This window comes from Suricata suricatta, chromosome 2, assembly GCF_006229205.1.
Source record: "Suricata suricatta isolate VVHF042 chromosome 2, meerkat_22Aug2017_6uvM2_HiC, whole genome shotgun sequence".
Classification (NCBI taxonomy): domain Eukaryota; kingdom Metazoa; phylum Chordata; class Mammalia; order Carnivora; family Herpestidae; genus Suricata; species Suricata suricatta.
The window spans coordinates 126,105,329-126,128,935 of NC_043701.1; the positions used below are offsets into that span (position 1 = coordinate 126,105,329).

Genomic DNA, 23,607 nt, shown 5'->3' on the forward strand with positions numbered 1-23,607 from the left:
GTTCCTAATTCCATTCCAAATAAGGTTCCGCTATACTTTCCTGCTGCAGATATCCATGGCACTGCCTGCTGTATCTTTTTAACACCCCCACCCCGTTTTAATTTAAGCTAGTTTAAGTGGGTTTCTATTTTGCTACTTAGGCATTTGTAAATTAGACTTCTCATAGACTTGTGTGAATTAACTAATTATTATATGTACCCTGAAAACATTACACAAAATTAAGATAATACGTTTTCAAAAAAAAAAAAGATAATACGTTTTCCTTATAAGGATAACATAAGGATGTACAAAAATAATGCATATGGAAACATTCTGCAAATTGCTGAACTTTACAAATGTAAAATATTAACAGACTAAAATAAAATTTTGAGATTTTATAATAATATGGCTATGCTTTAGTAAGAATTTGCAACTGGGTAAAAGGAATAAAAAATATCAACCTATTTTGACTGGCAGAAAGAAATTAGAAAATCTTTCTCAATGGTAACTAGTGGTGGCTTAGGATCCTTAGAATCTGGTGTCTACAAGCATAATTTCACATACTTTAAATTCATAACAGCAGTCACAAAAAATTACAAAGAGACTGGCAGATTTTTCAGCATATGATCATAGCAGATTTGGGACCAAGAGAGAACTAGTGCAGACTGTGACTTATAAATGTTTTTAATCTGAATATTGCAGAACAGCTCACACTTGTGCCAAATTTCAGTCAAAATAACATGTTCCTGGACTCCCTGGATACATTTTCAACACACCAAGTTTTGCAACCAATTTTTACAAATGAAAAACTCCCTTTTTAATGGCAGCAAATATGCATTTAGATAAAGCAACATACTTGATTTGTGGGACTTTAATAAGTATACTTTATAATTATTTTTGAAATTACAGTATATAAAAATCAGGTAGGTAGGACATAAAAGTACTTAAGCAGAATGTAGTGAAAAACTACTGAATATTAAAACTTCATGTACCAACTTTAAATTTTAAAAAAGTCTACTTAAATAAGGAAGTACAGTGACTCTTTAAGCTACTGGTTCCCCTTTTCTTGTAGTCCATCCTACTTTCTAGGCTTCAGCTTGGCTCCACTATTGCAAGCTGTCACTTTTGACTAGAAATGGAATAAAGCCAAGTACTACACAATAGCAGCTTCCTGCTCTGGCCTCATCTTCTAGACCACCCCCAGGCCAATGCCTGCCCACAGATGCTGATCCTACCATGCCAAAATCCACCAACAGTCAGTTCACAGCTAGGGCTATGAACCTGTATTTTTTTCTCTACACTCTTGGCAGAATATATATTCCACATCTCACAGTTCTCATTTTCACTGACTTTATGGCAACAAAGCACCTCTAAATTTCAATCAAATGTTAGTATGAATGCAAAGTAAAATGGAACAGGGAGATGAATTAAAAAACTCAGGGATTGGGGGCGCCTGGGTGGCTCAGTCAGTTGAGCGTCCGGTTTCAGCTCAGATCGTGATCTCAAGGCTTGTGGGTTCTGCTGACAGCTAGCTCAGAGCCTGGAGCCTGCTTCAGATTCTGTGTCTCCCTCTCTCTCTGACCCTCTCCTGCTTGCTCTGACTCTCAAAAAAGAACAAAAACAAAAACAAAACAAAACTCAGGGACTAATTAAGAATGTGCTCAACCTCTTTCTGTCAAAATATAAATCAGAAACAGATATAGAAAAATATAGGATGGAAAACTATCTCAGTAAACACCATTAATACAAACAATTGTTATTCTAATCCTAAATAATTGTATTTGCTTCTGGCACTGCCTGACTCATTAGTTCTCTCTTTTGAGATAAATTTGGAGGTAAGTCGAATGTCTCTTATGCCTGAGACTAAAATAATTAGTCAGGAATAAACTTGTTTAGGTGAATGTTGGTCAGAAATGGTTGTTATTCCATCTTGAGCAAGTTCACAGAACTATCAGTGTTAAGAAGGAACTTCAAAGGTTATATATTCCAACATCTTACTCAATGTTTAGAGAACTTCCAAAACATAGTACTGTGTACACATGGCCTCTCACCAGAGCCAAATAAAGAAAAACAATTCTGTAACTTCCTGAATAACACTTATGCTTTTTGAGATAAAAATAACTATCAGCAGCAAATGGAGCTTAAGACTTTCCCTGTGGGGGGAAAAAAAGGTAAGAGAGTTTTTTGGAGTGTAGTATTACACTCGAGGGTTCTGCATCTTTTCTAAAACCATTTTCTTAAAATAATATTTTAAGAAGTCACCACAGAATTGTAACTAAACTTCTCTGAAGGAATGGTGGCTGTGGGGAGGGGGACAGCATAGAGAAGAAACACTACTACAAAGATATGTTGTTACAAGCTGACCATGGCTTGTACAGACAGCTAAAAAGTTTATCTACAATCAGATGTAGAAAGAAATGGTAAGAGATCTAGAGACAACAAATAAGACAGATTGTTAAAGGAGGTGCAGGTGGTAGAAGACAAATATCCAATGGTTACTTATAGGAAGAGAAAGGAGTTTCAAATATCAACCAAAAAGTTTAAGATACCACCTTCTACGGAGCAGTTTGTATGCAGTAATAACTCAATATATCATTTTACTTAATCTTCTTAAAACTCTGAGGTAGAGAACAGCTTTACCTTATACATGAAGAAACCATATTTAGAATGCTTTAGACCTCCCCAACGTCACATAGCTAGCAAATGGCAAAGCTAGGATTTGAAACGATATCTGCATGAACTGACTTCACAACTCTTTAACCATTATGCTATATTGACTGCCTAGGACAAAAGACTAAATGAAGACCCTCTCAATTAGCTGCTTCTGATGTTTATAGTAAGCAGATGCCACTGTTAAAGTAGAAATTTTGTTACTTTCTAGCTTCAAGGCTTCCAATGATTCATTTGGCCTACAAGATAAAATTCACTTAATAACTGTACTTAGCAATCCTATTCCTCTTTTATCTGACCCCATAATACTTATTAATGTAGTGTGAGGTCTACTATTCAAAGTCAAATGCTCTTCTCCAGCTGGGCTGTCTTCTAAATCTACCTCCTTTCCTTACTGATCATGCTATCCATCCTGCCAAATGTCTGGCCTCACTGTCCTATTTTTCACTTCCAACTCCCTTCAAATGAATCCCACTCAAATTCGACTTCCCTCATAAGACTTTCAAGCAACTGATTTCTCCTTTCTTTGTATTCCTAGTCTTTACTATGTACTTTTGGCTCCTTAAATCAGGTCTATTTTTAATATAAGTTATTGTTGTGAACTATAAACACCTTGGGAAAAAAAAGCACTAGGACTTAGTATATCAATTCTTTTAAACCATTAAGCACCTAGCAGGATGCTGTGCACTGGGAAACCACAGATTTAAATAACTTGTTAAATGAATGAAGTCAGTTAGGATGTTTCCAAGGTCAGATATTAAAGAATTTTAAGGGTAAGTCAAAGGGAAGTCGAGTCTAAGCATAAAATTTCCATTTAAAGACTCCTTTCTGGGTCTAAGTATCAAGTGAGTAAATAGTGAAACACAAATTAAGAGCGTTAGCCTTTCTCTCTGCTCTGGGCTGGTTTCTCCCTCTCTCAACTACACTGCGGATGCTCTCATTCTTGGAGGCTAGGTGTGTGTGTGTTCCATTCCCATATCCTAAAAGGCATGCTTCCAGTGTTTCTTATAAATTCCTATAAAAAATGTCTCTTAATAGAAAGTTCAGTTATCATTAACAAAATCTTTCTTAATTTAAAACAATAACAATGACAACAACAGTTTGATGAGTAGTGTCTGGAGGTCCATTTTTTTTTCTTTTAGTTAATTAAATTAATGGGAAGCAGTAATTTGATACGAGAAGAGAACAGAGAGGAATTCTGGGAAAGAAACATTTATATAACTATACTGATAAATCCCGTACCAGGTCACAATCTGATTTCCTCTACAAGGATGTTAGTCTTTTTTTTTTTTTAAACATTTATTTATTTTTGAGAGACAGAGTGAGACAGAGCATGAGTGGGAGGGGCAGAAGAGAGATGAGGGACACAGAGTCTGAAGCAGTCTCCAGCTTTAAGCTGTCAGCACAGAGCCCAATGTGGGGCTCAAACCCACACACCCTGAGATCATGACCTGAGCCAAAGTCAGATACTTAACTGACTGAGCCACTCAAGCGCCCTGGGATATTAGTATTAAAATGATAGAACTACATTGTAAATTGAAGTGAGAGTAAAGAAAGTTTAAAAAATAATTTTTTTTTCTACCCACCAAAGTAATATCTACATGAAGTTCTGTTTACTTCCTTCTGTAAACTATTAGTAGTACCACCACAGTACCCTGGGGAATAAATCTGCTCATAAAATGAATTACTACCAACAAGATTTTCAAAATTTTGTCAGTGGCTCATTTATGTCAAATGTTTAATTCAACAGAATATAACATCTGGCCAATAACAACCAAACTAGCAGTTAATTGTTCACCTTAGCTGACTGGGGACAAAATTTTACTTCACTCATATTATCTCCTCATGGTCATGAAGTAGTTCCAAAGTCCATAGGACAATAACAAAAGTTTATAAGGAAAAAATATAGGTCTCTGCTACATACCACTCCCAAACTACTGCTAATTTATCCTAGGCAATCATTTGAGCTATTTTTAGTAAATCAGATGTGTTGAGCAACAACTACCTTAGGGATACTCTGAAACCACAGCCAATAAATTTATACCATCAGTGATGCAAAACTTATGGGTCAAAATGGATTTAAAGAGGGAAAACAACCTTTTCACTGAGCAATATCTGAGAAATGACAGACACACAGATCTGATATAGTCCAGACACAGTCATTAACTAAATATTTTAGGACTCCTCTCTGTTCAAGTCTTTAAGCAATTTTTAGTCCAGGTACTAAGAAAATACTGAGGTTGTTCTACCTGTTCCTTTTTTCTTCAACCAGTAATTCAAAGCACAGTAGTACTATATCTAATATTTAGTAAAGCAATTCAATGTGTACATTCTATGATGACAGAAACTGCAGCATTAATAGTCCTATCTCTAAACTTTTATCAGTTTATTAGGAACAGAACTTCAAAAAGGAATATTCCGTCAGGTCTATGATGATTCTACCTTATAGTAGGGAAAATACCTCATTACTACAATGAATTTTAATATACAAGAAGATAAACATAGGGCATAAAGGTGAACAAGCACATTCTGCTTCAAATCGCTAATGGTTTTAAAGTAGTGCCCTTTGTATTATTCCTTTATTACATTGAAAAACAGAGAGAATTGTGATCCCTAGAAAATACTGGACTAACAAGCCAGACCAACCCAAATTTGTTAAGATGAGTCATGTACAATTTTCAAGTAAGAAATAATCTCTTCTATATCCTCTATGAAGCAACCAACCTGAAAACTGCAGGTGTGTGCATGGCCAGAAGCCAAAATTCAGAACAAGATGATTTCAAAATCATGCTAAGAGTTCAATGTTCATATTTCATTATCAAACTGTTTTTATATGAACTTGATCAAAATTTCAAATTTTAATGAAAAGTTTTTAAAACTTTTCTGTTATCACCCTCCAAAGAAAAGTAGCCATACCACACAAAAATAATAGTAATTAACAAAACAAAAACAAAACTCCAAACTATAAAAGGCATCTTTCAGAATCAATAATTTGGTTTTTTTTCCTCCTTCTTCCCAGCCAGCTGAAAGACAGAGTAGAATGTGCAGAGTTCCCTCCTACTTCCTCTCTTTTCCCTTCCCCCTCTACTTCAAAGAAAGTTAACTGCAGCCAGGCATGATCAGGAAATCTAAAAGGAGGAAGCAGAAACTCATTTGTGTGCATAAGGAAAAAACAGAATTAACAATACCATGCTGCTACAGTGACCTAATTAATATGCATAGATTATATTATTTAAAAGATGTTTATTTAGTTTTTCTCATTCAATTTTCTTTCCAAAGCAGTGAAAACTATGCATGATTGTACCCCAATTCCTCAACTATGTGCCACCTAAAAAAGTGACCATATCAACTTTTATATGTGGCATTTGATATTCAATGCACTGAAATCAAACCTAAGTATAGGATTCAAACCAGTGACCTAAAAGTGAAATCATCTATATTAATCCTTGTTTTCTAACCACTACCTTAAAGAATGTTACTATTCCGATATATTAAAATATGGCTACACAACTTTATAAAGGAAATTAGAGGGAGCATACTACTATAGAATAAAATGCTGAGAATGCAAGGAGAGAGACGGTAGGTGGGAATTCCCACTACAAAATTATTTGTGGGAATTTTTAAAACAAAAGTTATGTGTACTCAATAGTCTATACACAAAGGCCATTTCTAAAAAAGGTTTTCCTCCAATACACTTAAGAAGTCTATAAAGGGTAATTAACATCTTGATTCAGAAGAAATTGCCTCATGAAATTTAAAAAAGAGAAAAACAGGAAGAACATTGTAAAAAAAACGTGGTCAATCCCACCCCCCCAATTCCCTTTGACTTATATAAGGTTATCGTAAAGTTAAGATATGTCAAGACACTATTTACAAAATCTATGCCAGTAACAGCTGCCATGTTTAAGATGCCAAAGAATTTAAATGTAGTGTTTGGACAAGTGGTTAGAGAAAAGCATTCTGGGATAAAGCCATTCTAATTACATGAACTCTAAAATTTGTTTCCTTTATTATGAATGTAGCTAGCTATAGTTCACAAACTCATTTAAACAAATAAATTTGAAAAACTAGACTAAGCCATCTTAGGTATCTGGAGTACATTTTCATTCAAAATCTTACAATAGGTGTCTATCATTTATATACCTGAGAAAATATCCTTATATATTTTTTAACCTAGATTAGTAAGAAACTAAATATATTAAAATACATATAAAAAAAGATTACTTTTAAAACTTTTAAGAAATTCTAAAATTAAGGTATGCTGGATCCCTAAATCAAGGGCTGTTAGTATTAATTCCTTCTGATTTTTTTAGAGCTGAAAATTCACATTTGTAGACGACAAATGGTTATAATGTCAAGAGAAATCACTTCACCTTTAGAAGATACAGTATTCTAGGTTAGAGTTCAACTGGCCTATACTAGCAGAGTAATACAGTTTACTAACAATCGTACAATTCACCAAATCAAATAAGACTTTAGCTCTTGTGCCTTTGGTTTTTAAATAAAATTATGTAATTTATCAGAATCTAAAAGCTTAACATGTTAAAAAAAAAGACACCCCAAAACTCTATAAAATGTTAGCACATTCTTTCAATGATTATAAGGCTAATAAACACGTTGTGGAGTTTTAGGCCACCTGGCAGAAAAGTTTATTTTTAGAAGTAATTTCTACATAATGATTTCACTTCTCTAAATCAAATCCAAGCTGAAACTTCCAGAGTGCTGCTAATCAGCAACCACAAAATTAAAACATTAAAGGTTGGAAGGTTCCTTTGATTTTACTAGACTCACCCAGTCTAATTCCCACTAAAATGCTGCTAGAAATGAAACAAATTATAGTAAGGCCTATAGTTAAGCTAAATGGCATTCACAGTTAAAAACAAAGCAAAATAAAACCCAAGGGGAAAGCTCTAACACCTCCAATATTATACCAAGACTTGCTATGAATTTTCAGCTATAAATATTGTAAACAAAGAACCAAAAAGGTAACAGTACAAAAACTCTGTAAACTTTAAAATAACATTTAACTCCGGAAACTACTGTCCCATTTTGGTAGATCTAACAGAAGAGGCACATAACTACTCTAATTCCCTAAGTATTATAACTCCATACACAACAAATCACTGCTCATTAACTCATGCTCCTGTTCTTTCCATGGAAACGATGCCTCTATATTTATTTTCGGAAAACAGTAACTATTCTGAAATGAAATAGGAGTATACTGACTTTCGGCTCCATTAAAAAAAAAGTAAAACTAGTTCACTCATCCTTTCTCTCAATGCAATTATAATTATTTTAATCACTTAAGTAAAAAAAATGTATCTAAGATTTAATTCAATCTGAAATCCAAATATATAAAGGAAACAAACTTTGATGAATTTTTACTTATACCTTAAGAAATTAACTGACAGAACTTCACTAGAAATTTTTAAATTCACTGTGCCTACTGTTTGATAGGAGGGAGTTTCTTCACTTGATTTAAATCTTAAAGTCTACTAGAAAATATTTTTCCAATTAAGTCTTTTGCATTTAGACGGTATCTGGGAACTAAAATTTAGAAAACAAACAATTCAATTACTGACCGTCTAAAGGAAACTTCTCAGTTAAAAAGAAAAAGAACTACTATTATCATATGCATAAACATTAATCTCATTTAATTATATTAATTGACCCAATTCTTAACCATTAGACATTGGAGACAAAGGTAATTTACACTAATGTCTAATCAGTTATTTTCTAACAATGAACATTATTTATAATGGTAGGGACTTAATTTTGCTCACTTGTGTATTCCCAGTGATAGAATGCTGCCTGGCTCATAATAATAAGTTCTCAGTATGTAAATATGTTGATTGATACATTAACCATTTAACCTATAATTAAAATTTATTGAAAGCACTGGGTTTCTTGCACATCTACATGTTAGTTTGAAATTAATTATTTGAAAGAATATCTACATTATCAGTAAAGTTTCAAGATTAGCTAACTTTTAAAAGCAACCTAAAATTTCTTACCTGGTAGGGTTGAAAGGCACTATCTTCAGTTAAAAAATCCAGTTGTTTATCTACAAGGAATTCTACCGCAGTGATTGAACTGGGTATACTTTTTTCAACCAGGGGTTTGAAAGTCTGGTAAAAGAAAAAAATATGTATAATGCTTATTTTCTTGGTTTTATATTCAAATATGAAGGGTATATACATATAATGTACAAATGCTATTATTATAATAGTATTAGGATACCAATTAACATTAGTTTTCATATTATAATCTAAATGCTTTTATCCATACAATATTGTATATTTAAATGAAGTAGATGTATAAATTTTTTATTTTAAAAATCAAATATACATGATTTATAAAAACTTCTAGATAAAAAAAGAAATTGCTTCTGAAATAATAAACTTGGTAGGAGAGCAGATCTACCCCAACTCTCTTTAAAAAAATTATTAAGTATTAATCTTTATACAAACAGAGCAGGTAAAGTTCATAGTTATTTTTCTTTCCTAGCTCATTCACGTCAAGGATTTTAAATGATCAGGATGCATCTGGTCTTTTAACTCCACCCCTTGTACTACCCACCCCCGCCCCAGCCCCAAGCCCAGCCCCAAGCACAAATAAAAATCCAGCTGCTTCAGTAAGAGCAGTGTGGGGGAAGGGAAGCAGGAAAGAGGAAGGTAAGAAGTATTACACAAAATCCACCTCTCAGTACATACTCTAGTACTTTAAAAATCAAATGAGCGAACAAACCAAAAATGGAGGGTCCATGGCTATTTGATTATTTTAAATAGCTCAACTTTTACATAAAGGAGTTTACCCATATCTTGGGGTAGGGTGTGAGTGAGGAAGGCAGAAGAGGAAGAGGAAGGAAGGAAACAAAGGTACTATGTATGCATTTTTTAAATTACTGTAACACTTTCGAAGCAGAAGCAGCTTGAATAAAAACCTAAGTGTCACATAGTTACTTTTCTAAACACTTGACAATATAATAGTGTTACTATAAAAGAATCAAAGTTTGGAAAATGGAATTAACCACCTTAGTTTATAAATTAAGTATAGAACATGGAGAAATCTTTCTTGCTACTAGCCAACTTTGGTTTGGATACAAACCAAAGGTTTTGGCACAGACAGTAAAAATCCCCAGGAGATTCAAAGCCATTGTGCTTCCCCCTCTCTTATTAGATCTTAAAGAAATCTAACATCTTGCTAATCACAACTAATACCTACTCTAGGGGAAAAGTTTTCAAGATCTTTAGTTTAGAGTGGCTCTTAAGGAGTTAATTTCTGTATTTAAGAAATTCCTCTTAAAGCTTTCGATTTGATTCATTGAGGGGTCTGTGTTAAACACATGGGAAAAATAAGTATTTTAAAGAAAACTTAATTTCTACACAATACCATGAACTTAGAAATATCTTCTTTCTAAAATTAAAATACCACGAAAAAATTCTCTTATAGTCCCACTTATTTTTTCAGTATTTATTAGACAATCTAACCACAGTAATAAGTTCCTCCCTCCCTAGTCCTAAGGCTAACCTTTTTAAGTCACTACATATGTGGAGTATGCTTATCTGGGTAAGAAATTGTATTTTCAAAACAGACATTCTCCCATTATTTAGCTATCTCCTGCTACTGTTGCCATCTAGCAGTTTCCATTTACCAAGATTAAATTTCTAAAATTATTTCATAAAATCCTATTATTTTAGCTAACAAGTGACTAAAGTTTTACAAGAAATCAAAGAGCGTTTATCTTATTTAGACTTATAAATGTCTACCAGTATGTGATTGGCATGAAAAACGTAATATTTTTCAAATTATATCTTGGTTTAGTTTTTAGTAAACTAGAAAACATTGGCACCTTTTCAAGAAACTTGATGTAATCCTTGAACTTTATTCAAATGCTCTATTTCTTTTCAAACAGTACCCTTGTCAGGTCATCTCGTGAAGGTTAACAAAAAAGGTCCACAAAAGCTATTATCTAAGTGGCTAAAGGTACAATTCAATTAAGTAGGATTTGAAAAAGAAGTAAACTCCTGTCTGAGTGCCTCTTTCTTACGCAAATAATACAGGTGGTTTGCATTTCCTATGAGACCCAGTCATTTTATAATATGAAAAACATTCTTGTGAAGAAAATCTCTCAGAACTCGGCCTTTTAAAGGTAGGTCAGAGTGTTAAGGATAAATTTTAACAGGCCAACTAATCATAATTTAAATTACTAAGTTTAGTTTCTAGGCTAAAATAAAAAAGAATTTCTCACTTTAAGGTAACTAATTGAAAGCCACTGGGAGAATTTAGCTACCAGAAATGTTAAACAATTAGTTTATAAAGATCTATTTCTGATAATAATCATGCACAAATGGAGGTCAAGAGTATACCATGCTTCTTAAAGTAGTGTTAAACAGGGCCACAACTTGCAAATTTTAAAATGTACAAATATATTTAAGCTAGAAATATGTTCCCAGCAAGTGCTGATACTTTTACAGTACTTGCCAAAGAAATGTTCCAATATGTATTAAATAAACCCTGAAAATGTGTGACTTTTACTACTTTATGGAAAAATTAAAGACAGACTACATAGGTAACTAAGCAGTTAAAAAATGTTGGTTTTTTTAAAAGTGGAAATTAACGATGTAAACATTTTAAAAATTTTATCCAAGTCAAACACATTTCAAAGACATACTATTACTTTAAAAATAAATATTTAAATAAAGAATAGATCCCACAGCTTTTATGATGAATCTATAGTAAATATTTCATAGGTTTAGGTGTACTGGAATGTAAAGAAACTAGAACTCATGCATAACTAAGTAATTCAAGACTCTAAAGATATATCATTCTATGAGGAACTTCCACAGCCTAAGGGGAAGCAATGAGTTACCATCTGATGAAAGTCACAGAATATAGCCCTAATCACAAAAAGACTATTATTCTAATGCTGAAAAAAAACTTTGAAAATTGAAATAAAAAGTACTAATTTAAAATCGAATAATTATAACTGAATAAAAATCATTTGCAATTTTATTAATGGATTGAGTTCCTTTAAGGTCCCTTTGTCTGTGTTAACGATACTTTACAAATAGTCTAAAGCTAAATAAAATAAATACTTATTTGAGAGCCTGCATTTCTATTAGGGCCTACACCACGCTATAGGAAGAATGCTTCGAACAACTGTATCCTGTTTGGGGCTCCATGCTGCACTGCATTCCATTCACATGAGGAAGAGAACAGATGAGCCCTCCTCAAAAAAACGTTTTTAAAATAAATCAGCTACAGCTCTCAAACATAACTCAGCTGCTCAAACAAACCACGTTAAAGCTCACATTTAACTGGAAATTCATGGAGTTTACGTCTACAGTCAGAGTTTCTAAAAACCTCCAGTTAACATTTAACAATTCTTTTTCCCAGTTAAAAAAAAATAATGCTCATTAACTACAAAAATCTGATATAAGCTTTACTAAAGGAAAAGAGGCAGAAAACTAAGCAACATTTCAGAAGTCAAGGTTCAGGCTACACACACACACACACACACACACACACACACACACACACACAAAGACTGGAGTGACTTGAAAGAACAAAGTCCAAATTCCCACCCAAGCAGGTCTATTGAAAAACACGATACTGTTAGAAAACAAGTTGGGGGTGGGGACTGGAATTCACCACACAAAAAACCTTAACAAAACAAATACACTCACTTCCCTTAAAACACTATATTCTAAAAACGCTAATCTGAAATATTTCTGCTCTAATACTTTAAACAAACTCTAGTTTTTAATCTTTTTACAGTATTATGAAATTACTACACACACAATCCCTTCTAAACAAATTAGACAGTTAAAATTTCTTAAAATTAAGAACACTAAAGCTCAACCAATAAAAGGCAGTGACCTTAATTCCTATGGCTGAGAAGTAAAACCAAATGTAAATTAAGACAAAAGAAAAAAGGAAGCAGAAAAATACAAACCGTACTTTGTTCTTTAAAATTTTTAAGTATCTTTAAATCTCAAATCCACGACACCGCTTTAAAGGTCAAGAAGTAGCTGACATTTCCATTTCACTTTTGAGGAGTAATTTTTATCTAGCCTAAATACTTCTTTAAGTCTTCAGAAATCACAGGCAAATGGCTCTCAAACCAAGCATTTCTAAGCTCACTTGCAGCGTCGTCATTGTATAGGAAGAAAAGCCAAGATCACAGAACGAAGCAGAGCTGTAACCTAACAAGTCTCCGACGAGCAAATGACGATTTTCTGTCTGCTCTGGCTCAACCCTGGCAGTGATGAGGATTACAACTCGCTCTTTGTCATCAGCACTGTGGTGTTAACGACTAAGAAATCCTGCAGCTGAAGCACTACTGCATCCTCCGATCTGGGTCAGGATAATTTCTCCCGAGGTCGCTTACATAACCAGTGAGATACTCCAAATAGAGAGAACAGCCATCCATCAGCTAGAGAAAGCCTTTCCCACTGTACTCTGTCTGCGTGGAAACACACTGCAGTAGCTTCCAACAGTGCAGACACCCAAATGAGAAAGACTACTTGGCTTAGGGCACACTGAGAGAAGGGAAGAGGCGGTGCTCTGTAAACTGTAACTAATCCCCCGTCACAGGTGCTGATGGAGTCACTTCCAGCACGAGTCACATTACTGGTGATTACTCATTTGGCTGCGGCCATAGAGACTGGCTCATAATTTTAACAACAGACAAAGACAGACTAGTGGTGAGACGAAGACCTCAAGTTTACTGTCTCTTTCAATAAAGCACATGCAAACACAAAGTTTTTGCTTTCCAGATTTACCAAGGTGAGGAAGTGCAGAAAACAAATAATATGTAAATTATCTCTCAAGTTCGCAAAAATGAAGTATAACTTAAAACCACTGAAAATACTTTGTCTTAGAGTACTTATTTTTAGTTTAATCATTTGTCCTTAAAAATATACTGCCATAAAAAATGCTCAGGAAAAAAACTTAAAAGAATTTTTGGATTAACAGTCTAAGTGAAATCAAATGACATAAACAACAACACTTAAAGAAAAACTGGTAATATTTATTTTGGCAGATTTAAAAAGATATTCCTATAACAATTTTACTCTTAAAAAAACTTAGACAATTCATTTATAAAAATCTGTAATTTGAAAGCATAAAAAAGCATAATTGAAAGCATACATCATATACACTATTTCAGTAATTTAATTTTCTGATATGTTATCTAACACACTCTTAACTTCTTTCTAATTTCGAGTTATATTGTCCAATATGGTGACCACTAGATATGTATGGCTACTCAGCACCAGAGATAAGTCTAGATTTAGAAGGGTGCTATATGTATAATATACACTCTGAATTTGAAAAAAAGAATGTTAAATATCTGTAAGTGCAAGAAAACATTCACCTATTTGTAAAAGACATGCATGGTCTTTATTATAAATTTGTTATCTTGTAGATATCAAAGCCAGATATCTCTATTTTATTTAAAGATTTTGTTTTTGCTCCCACCCCAGGTAGCTCAGTTCCTCAAGTATCCGACTTCAGTTTAGGTCATGATCTCATGGTTAGTGAGTTTAAGGCCCTCACAGGCATATCTACTATCAGCACAGAGCCTGCTTCTGATCTTCTGATCCCTCTCTCTCTGCCCTTCTCCCGTTCTCTCTCTCTCTCTTGCTCTCAAAAATAAACATTTTTTAAAAAAGATTAAAAAAGTAAAGATTTTATTTTTAAGTATTCTCCATACTCAACATGGGGCTTGAACTTACAACCAAGAGACACACTATACTAACTGAGCCAGCCCGGCACCCCTCAATTTTAATAAACCTAAAAATTCACATTTTTTATATGACATATACAACCAAGTCATCAAATCATATTAAGAGAAAAACTTCCCAGGGTGACTGGATGGCTCAGTCAGTTGGGTTGAGCATCCAACTCTTGATCTTGGCTCAGGTCTTTTTTTAAAAAAAGTTTTTTTTTAATGTTTTTGTTTTTTATTTTTTTTGAGAGACAGAGCAAGCAGGGGAGGGTCAGAGAGACAGAGGTACAGAATCTGAAGCAGGCTCCAGGCTGTGAGCCAGTTGTCAGCACAGAGCCCAACGTGGGGCTCGAACCCACAAACCATGAGATCATGACCTGAGCTGAAGTCAGACGCTCGACTGACTGATCTCACAGATCCTGGGTTCAAGCCTCAACTGAGTCAGGGTCTACACTGACAGTGCAAAACTTGCTTGGGATTCTCTCCCCCTCTCTCTCTGCCCCTCCCCAGCTGATGAGAGTTAGCATGCACTCTCTCTCTCTCAAAATAAACTTACCATAAAGAAAAAAAGAAGAAAGAAGAGAAAGAAAAACTTCCTGCCACCAGCCAATGCTCTGTCTCTCTATAGCTATTCCACATGTACCAATTTCATTTCACAGAAAACATCAGGTTAACTACTGAAAAGATATTTTCAATTTAGCATATGGTGTATGACTGACTGTACCTAAAAATTTCTCAATCTTTTGTGTTTTTTAATTTTTTTATTTTAATTTTTTTTTTTTAATTTTTGAGAGAGAGAGAGAGCATGAACAGTGGAGGGTTAGAGAGGGAGGGAAAAAGAATCTGAAGACAGGCTCCAGGCTCTGAGCTAGCTGTCAGCACAGAGCCTGACACGGGGCTCGAACCCATGAACTGTGAGATCATGACACGAGCAGAAGCCGGACACTCAACTGACTGAGCCACCCATGCGCCCGTTTTGTTGTTTTAAGGATGAAAGAGATGGATAATGATTATTCTAAAAATATTAGTAAGATACAACTTTAGAAGACTCATGGTACTAAAATACAACTTTAGAACAAAGTTATTTTAATCAAGTGAAAATTATATCACATACACTATTTCAATAATTCATTCATAATCAGGTCAGACATGAATATAAAACATACATGAAGGGGTGCCTGGGTGGCTCAGTCGGTTGAGCATCTAACTTCGGCTCAGGTCTCTGCTGACAGCTAGCTCAGAGCCTGGAGCCTGCTTCAGATTCTATACCTCCCTGTCTCTCTGACCCTCCCCTGCTCATGCTGTCTCTCTCTGTCTCTCAGAAATAAATAAAAAACATTAAAAAAATTTTTTAAACATACATGAAAAGAATTCAAAATGTCATTTACAAAAAAACCCCACAACAATTGGATAAATACGGCAGTTTTATTCTGATCCCCAAATAACAGGGAAACACCAAATGCTTGATTCAGTCTATTATATTATAAAATATCACATTTTAAATATGTTTCATACTATATTTCTACAATTTATTGTTAATTAGAAAATGGGTCTAATATTTCATAGTATTCATCTTACAAGCTCACATAAGTTCAAGCTTGACTATATGATATATATATGCTTAAAAACAGCGGTCTTTACTCTTCAAGTACTATCAGTCCCCTACAGAATCAAACAGCACATAGAACTACACTTAGTTAACAACCCAACTCCATATTTATATATTCCTAGTGACATAAAATGCAATATGTTTTTAATGTTTATTTTTGATGGGGGGTGGGGGAGAGAGAAAGAGAGTCAGAGTGCAAGTGGGGGAGGAGCAGAGAGAGAGGGAGACACAGAAACCTAAGCAGGCTCCAAGCTCTGAGCTGTCAGCACAGAGCCCAGCATGGGGCTTGAACTCACAAGCCATAAGATCATCGCCTGAGCCAAAGTCGGATGCTTAACTGACTGAGCCACCCAGGTGCCCCAAATGCAATAATTTTTGAAAAATAAAATAAGCAAATCAGTAAAGAGAAACCGTTCATTTTTTTTTATTTCATACTACATCATGGCTGAATTAAAATTCTTCTCCATTATGATAGAGAAATACATTAGGTCAATTTTTAATACAAATGAGGGGGGCACAAAGATGCAATTAGTTGAAAGCCATGAATATCTTTTTATATCTATTTAATAAATTGGGCTTGACATACACTTTAAAATATTTTTAAGGGGCACCTGGGTGGCTCAGTCGGTTAAGTGGCTGACTTCGGCTTCGGTCATGATCCCACGTTCGTGGGTCCGAGCCCCTCATCAGGCTCTGTGCTGACAGCTTGGAGCCTGGAGCCTGTCTTGGATTCTGTGTCTCCCTCTCTCTCTGTCCCTCCCCTGCTCATACTCTGTCTTTCAAAAATAAATAAACATTAAAAAAATTTGTAACTGCTTTTAAATATTTAAAAAAATGTATGAATGTGAGTTTGCTCTGGTACTCTGGTAAATTTCTAATACAAATAAAAACAGTGAAATAACAATATAGAGAACATACTTGGTAGCAACCATAATAAGCTGCACAGCTTTTACATCAAATGTCCTTAATTCTCTCTTGTTTTTATAACTCCTTAGGGATAGTAGATGCCATCTTTCAGACAACAAAGCACCATTTTGAGGAGAGCAGCAGTTTGGGCCTTCAGATAGGTTATTCTTTTATGGCTTATATCTTAATGCATTAAGATAGTAAGCTGAATAGTTGATGTTAATTTTTCTTTTCTTTCTTTTCTCCCCCAACCCCCAAGCCATCTTTTTTTTTTTTTTTTTTTTTGGTTGGGTGAGGGTAGGGGGCAAAAAGTTTTCTCTGGCAGCTAAACCAGGCTAAAGGAAGAGGAAACTACTCCAGTTACTGCCCAGAAATACACGTCTGACTTCCTTCCTTTTTAGTTGGTTTCTAGGTTACAAGCTGAATAAATCAACAGAGGTGAGAAAGTAAACAGAGGCTAAAAGGAAAGCAACACGGTATGCCTAGCTGAAGAAAATCTGTTCTTTCCAGTAATGTACGAGTCTTATATGCAATTAAGAGTTAAAACAAATGAGCATTTTGGTTCAATTTATCTTGGGCCATGAAAGAAATAAATCTCTCATCTTTACAGATATAGAAGCCTAAAGAAACAAGTGGATTTCTCCAAGTTCGTAGACTTTACAGAAAACCAAGAGCCTCTAAGTTTAATGGTCTAGGCCTGTAAATATTTTTGTAAACATAAAGGTAAGAAAAGATGAATAGTAGTAGTTCAGAGAATTTCAATATGATACGGCCCTATGTGGGCTGACTAGATTCCAGAAAACATCTTTCAATAAGCCCTATTGTCCTGTAACATGTAACTACTGCATTGTAGTAATGTTCTTTTTCACTAAAATGAATCCATGCAGAACTTTCTGGGACTGCAAAGATTATGTAGCACTGTTTCCAACTTTCAACAGACTATGAGTTCTACAAGGATTTCCAGATGATAAGGGCCTATTCTTGCTAATTTTTAAAATTCTTTTCCCTCTTTCAATAATGCAGCACATTCATTCAGCCAATAGGTATGGGATGTCTTTTACTAGCCAAGCACTATGCTTGATCCCAAGGAAACAATGGTTGTGAGGAAAAGACAACCAAATTCCTACCCTAGCATACATTTCACACTTTTTTTTTTCAAAAGAATGTTTTTAATGTTTATTTTTTGAGAGAGAGAGAGAGAGAATGAATGAATCTGAGGCAGACTCCAGACTCTGAGCTGGTCAGCACAGAGACTAATGTGGGGCTCAAACCCATGAACTTTGAGATCATGACATGAGCCTAAATCCAGTGCTTAACGGACTGAGCCAACCAGACGCCCCACATTCCACACTTTTGGTAGGAAACAGATAATTCAATTACCATAGAAATAAAAAATTATAGCCTCGTTAAGGACTCAGTTAATAATTGGAGAATAGTCCTCCTTTCTTCAGTATATGTTTGATAATGGACCCAGTCATGAGAGAAGGAGAGAGCAACAAAACGTGTCCATTCTTTAAACCTTGTAGATTTTAATTACATATAGTTGAGCTAAGACTAAAACATAAAAACAGTCTACACAAATAGTTTGTATATTTTTCAATATGCATATGGCTGAACTGTTTCCTTTGTTTTGTTTTTATCCTTCTAGGCTTTCTGAATACTAATAAAGCATACACTCTACTCTAGAGTAGTTCTGAGTTTGTCATCTCTATGTCTTTTCTCTTTCAAAATCTCCCTGATTAGACGACTTCTTCCCTCCCAGTGTTATGAGGATTCATTTCCTTTTCTGTCTCTACAACTTTACAGGTATGTGCTATTAAGATAGTTTTTCATTTTACAAACAAATGAATAATTACAGAATGTATTATTTGTAGACTTGTATTTCATACTGTTGTTAGGACATTGTCATATTTATGCCTTGTCATCACATAAAGCCAAATATGAGTAGAATTAAACACTTAACCTTTCCTAAGTTATTCACACTTCTTTCAAAGCCACTATAAGTACTATCACTACTTACTTAAGATGTCGCTATCTCAAAATTCATTAAGAAAGTGATCATGCTTGATAATCTAGTTTGTTTCCCTTGCTCATATACTATTCTGAATACTTGATAGTTTCCTTTAAAACTCTGTCTACAAAAAAATGTAATTTTCCTAAAAATTATTCTATAACTTTAATATGAACTCAATAAGATTAACCAATAAGATTTAGAACTAGAAAAGTAACTTTTCTGGAAAAACTAATATAATCAGGAAAGTTCTAAAAAGAGAGAAAGAAGAGAAAAAAATCAGTGACAGGGAATTATCCCTAACAGATAACTATATTCGAATGCTCAAATTAATACAACAGTGTGAAACTGGAGCATGAATCAACAGTATCAGTAGATAGTTCATGCATGTGATAGGGAGAGCGGCAAAGAGAGTGAGAAAGAGAATTCTAAGCAGGCTCTGTGCTACCAGTGCAGAGCCCAACATCGGCATTGATCCCACAAACTGTAAGATCATGACCTGAGCTGAAATCAAAAGTTGGATGCTTAATGAACTGAGCCACCCAGGTGTCCTGAGAGTAATAATCTACTTTTTACAGATGAAGAAATAGACACTCAAGTGTCTGGAGTACCTGGGTGGCCCAGTCAGTTAAGTGTTGGACTCTGGTTTTGGTTCTGGTCATGACCTCATGGCTCCTAAGATCAAGCCTTGCATCAGGTTCTGGGCTCTGCACTGACAGCATGGAGCCTGCTTAGGATTTTCTCTTTCTCTCTCTCCCTCTCCTCTCTCTCTCTGACCCTAGCCCACTTGCATGCACATACACATGTACTCTTTCTCTCAAAACAAAAATAAAAACAGAAACAAAAACAAAAACTAACAAACCCTGTTTATAGAAGCCCTAGAACTAGAAAATGGATTTCCTAATTCATTGCTGAATGATTTTTACATTCTAAGAGGTGTGAAAACTGTACTGTTTTCATGCTTATTGGCATGAGGTGGCAAAGAGTGTTTTGCCATCTGCTGAATAAAGCTTTAAACTCTGACTGTAAAGTAGAGGAAAATGAAACCAGCTTAGAACAAATTACAAAATCATATACCACCTGAGGAAAAGATGGTTCAACATAAGAATTCATATATTTCTAATATGCTTGAATAATATATATGTCACTTTTCAGAAGGGAGAAATAAGCAGGATTAAGAAAAAAAGCAACTCAACATGAAGGGTTTTTTAAAGCTGTGTTCATAAAAAGAACACTTGGGAAGATCATAAGCCATTATGGTTAAAAACAAAAGGAAATTTTAATTTAATTCCTATTTTGTTACTGTTCTTTCTGTCAAGAAAATTATTTTTAAGGCAAGTATAAACTAGAAACTAAAAATAAACTAAGCCATAAAGGATAGCAGAGGAATCTTTTTAAGAAACCCAAATTAGTAAATCACATAATTACCTTAGATATAATTTGGAAAACAAAATAAATAAGTAACAAGGATCCTCTGGTTTTAACAATTTTCTCAGCTAGTTCAAAAGTAATTGCACTTTCAGTCCTTTATTCACAAGTATATTTGTTACCAAGTTTCAAGATACAGTTAAAACATTTTGAAAAACGTATTTACTTTTGAAAGAGAAAGAGAGAGTGAAGGAGAGAGAAAGCATGAGCAAGGGAGGAGACACAGAATCCAAAGAAGGCTCCAGGATCTGAGCTGTTAGCACAGAGCCCAACATGGGGCTTGAACCCATGACCCATGAGATCATGACCTCAGCCGAAGTTGGATGCTTAACTGACTGAGCAACTCAGGTACCCCCAAGATTCAACTGAAAAGGAGCAACTTATAAATTGTATCTTGAAGCTCTTTTTTATTTTACTACATTGCCATTATTTTAAATAACTACCTAAAAACTAAATCAGGTAAATGAGCATTGAATTTTATTATGCACTTCCTTAGTGTTTGTTATTTAGTCCTTTTTTCCACTGTTCTATTATTACAAAAAATAGAAATAATGTGCTTTCATTAACTAAAGATCCAAGCTTAGATGGGTTCAAATAAATTACATGTTAGCATACTGACTTGATAAGATATAAACTGAGAACCATTATTGGTAGTCTGAAAATAAATCAAGGTATTATCAAGATATTACACATCTAGGCACCTATTGATGTTTACAAAGAGGGGGCAATTCACAAACAAACTACATGCTAGTAAATCTGATCTCCAGCAAAACGCCAAGATGGATAATTAGAATCATGAAAAACACTACTAATACACAGTTACTATGAGCCAAATATACTCACTGAGAGTAATCTGTCTTCTAATAAAAACAAAGACTACTTTCATCAAGGCAACCTGCAATAGGAAAGTCAATGAAATATGGGCCGGATGACAGTTTTTGATGCATTTGAAACTGGTTAAAGAAATACAGAATGACAGTACTGTTTTTAACCTGTATGTTTAACCTGTACCTGTATTGTATCTAAACTTCATCTTTTGTCTGGCACACTATCACATGATGGCTATTCTTTATTAGCAAATTAACAAATGAGAGAATGATTAAAAAAGAGAGGCAATAATCCCTTGAGATCTTGCACTGGTCATACTATCTCTGAATATCTTGTTCAATTTGGGCATCACAATATAAGACAAACAATTACAACTAAGATGTATCAATGACATTTACAAATCATGGATTATTAGGATTATTTAAAAGAATGGAGAGTATCTTGCTTGGAGAAAAGGAGAAGGACAAATAACAATTATTTACAGTTATTTAAAGGGCTAGGGGCACCTGTGTGGCTCAGTGAGTTAAGTGTCTGACTCTTGGTTTCTGCTCAGGTCATGATGTCATGGGTTCGTGGGTTTGAGCACCAAGTCGGCTTTGCACTAGCAGCACGGAGCTTGCTTGGGATTCTCTATCCCCCTCCCCCACTTGCATTGTCTCGGTCTCTCTCCAAATAAATAAATAAACTGAAAAACAAAAATAAAGGGCTGGGTAATCTAGAAAGGAAGGACCTTATAAGTAAAATTTTGAAGGCCTATTCGAGCTTAGCATAAAGAATAAAAAAAAATTTCTAATAAATAAACATTACCATACTAAAGCAGACTTACTACTTGTGTAGTAGTGTGCTTCTAAAAACTATAATCAATTAAGAAAAATCTGGATGATCACTTGACAAGTCTGTAATTGAAGAATCCCCTATCTGGCTTTGGCAAGGAGTGATTTATAAAACATTAAAGATTCTTTCCAATTCTAAAATTCTAATACTATGTTATTTAACACACTTACTTCATGTTTATGAGAAAAGTAAAAATAAGATTAAATCAAACTTTTCATAAACACTGCTGCTTTTGCACATACAAAAGCATAAAACAAATACTGCTGAATGTTCACATATTATTCAGAAAAAGTGGCAGAATTAAAGTAAATAGTAAGTTTTACTATTTCAGAATAAATTAAGTTAGCCAAGGTTTGTACCACTGGGCAGAAATAAAACTCCATAGGAGACATCTGTGACTTAGAATTTCTGTAATCCACAGACCCTTTATCTCTTATGATAAAAAAGCAAATGTGATTTTGTGGGAATTAGAAATATTACAAAGTTAAATCAACCAAACCATAAATGCGAAGCTTGTGTTAAAATGGTTAATAAACACAAAAATCACAGAAGAAATTAAAAGTAAAAATAAAATATGTCTTATAGTCTTCAGTCCTATCACACATGCCATTCTTAGAAAGTAGTACATATGTTTGCACATGTCTGATTACCTGGCCTTTTTTTTGTTCTAAAACTAATTTTAAAATGTATTTTCTAATTTATCTTAATCATTTCACTGTTTGTACTCTTAAAAACTTGAATAGAATATCTATTTCTTTACTGGTTTGTTCATTTCCATCTGGCAAACATCTGTTTCTTGTGCAGCACAAGTCAACAAGGCTCTACAATTATTTCCCCATTACCTCCTTGTTTGTCAAAAACATCATCTGATGATATCAGCAACAATCTGGAAGCTGAATTTTTCAACTAATAAGAGGAATTTACAATTTCCATTAAGTAGGAGATTGTAATTATTTTACTTATTTAAAAAATTAATGCCTTTTAGGAGGCACCTGGGTGGCTCAGTTGGCTAAGTGTCAGACTTGGCTCAGGTTATGATCTCACTGTTGGTGAGTTCGAACCCCATGTCAGGCTCTGTGCTGACAGTTCAGAGCCTGGAGCTTGCTTCAGATTCTGTTTCCCTCTCTCTCTGTCCTTCTCCTGCTCCCACTCTCTCTCAAAAATAAATAAACATTAAAAAAGTTTTTAAAATAATGCATTTAAAAATAATGGTGATAATCACATATACTAACTACCATTTAGATTCAAAATATGGTTAATACCAAAATTTTCAAAGTGTCAATCATATTTCTTTAATTGATAATTTATGCCAACATTTTGACAGTCATAATATATCAAAATACTGCCATGTAAATTTAAAAAACTGAAATGGAAGAGAAAAGTTTACATAAAGACTTTTGTACTAAAGTGTTTTCTTTCAATTACCTGCAATTAATGATACATTTAAAATGAACTTTTCTTGGGGCACCTGGGTGGCTCAGTTGGTTGGGCTTCCAACTTCAGCTCAGGTCATGATCACACAGCTTGTGAGTTCATGCCCTGCATAGGGCTCTGTGCTGACAGCTCAGAGCCTCTAGTTTGCTTTAGATTCTCTGTCTCCCTCTCTCT

General features: G+C 34.3%; 1 protein-coding gene across 7 annotated transcripts in view; it reads right to left on the reverse strand.

The window, feature by feature from the left end:
- The window catches only part of JMJD1C (jumonji domain containing 1C), a 253,319-nt gene that overhangs the window by 70,173 nt on the left and 159,539 nt on the right, over positions 1-23,607 (reverse strand). For all 7 annotated transcript variants that reach the window (XM_029931752.1, XM_029931751.1, XM_029931750.1 and 4 more), the window contains exon 3: positions 8,664-8,777. In XM_029931752.1, the coding sequence (XP_029787612.1) occupies positions 8,664-8,777 (114 nt within the window). The remainder of the gene's footprint in view (positions 1-8,663; positions 8,778-23,607) is intronic.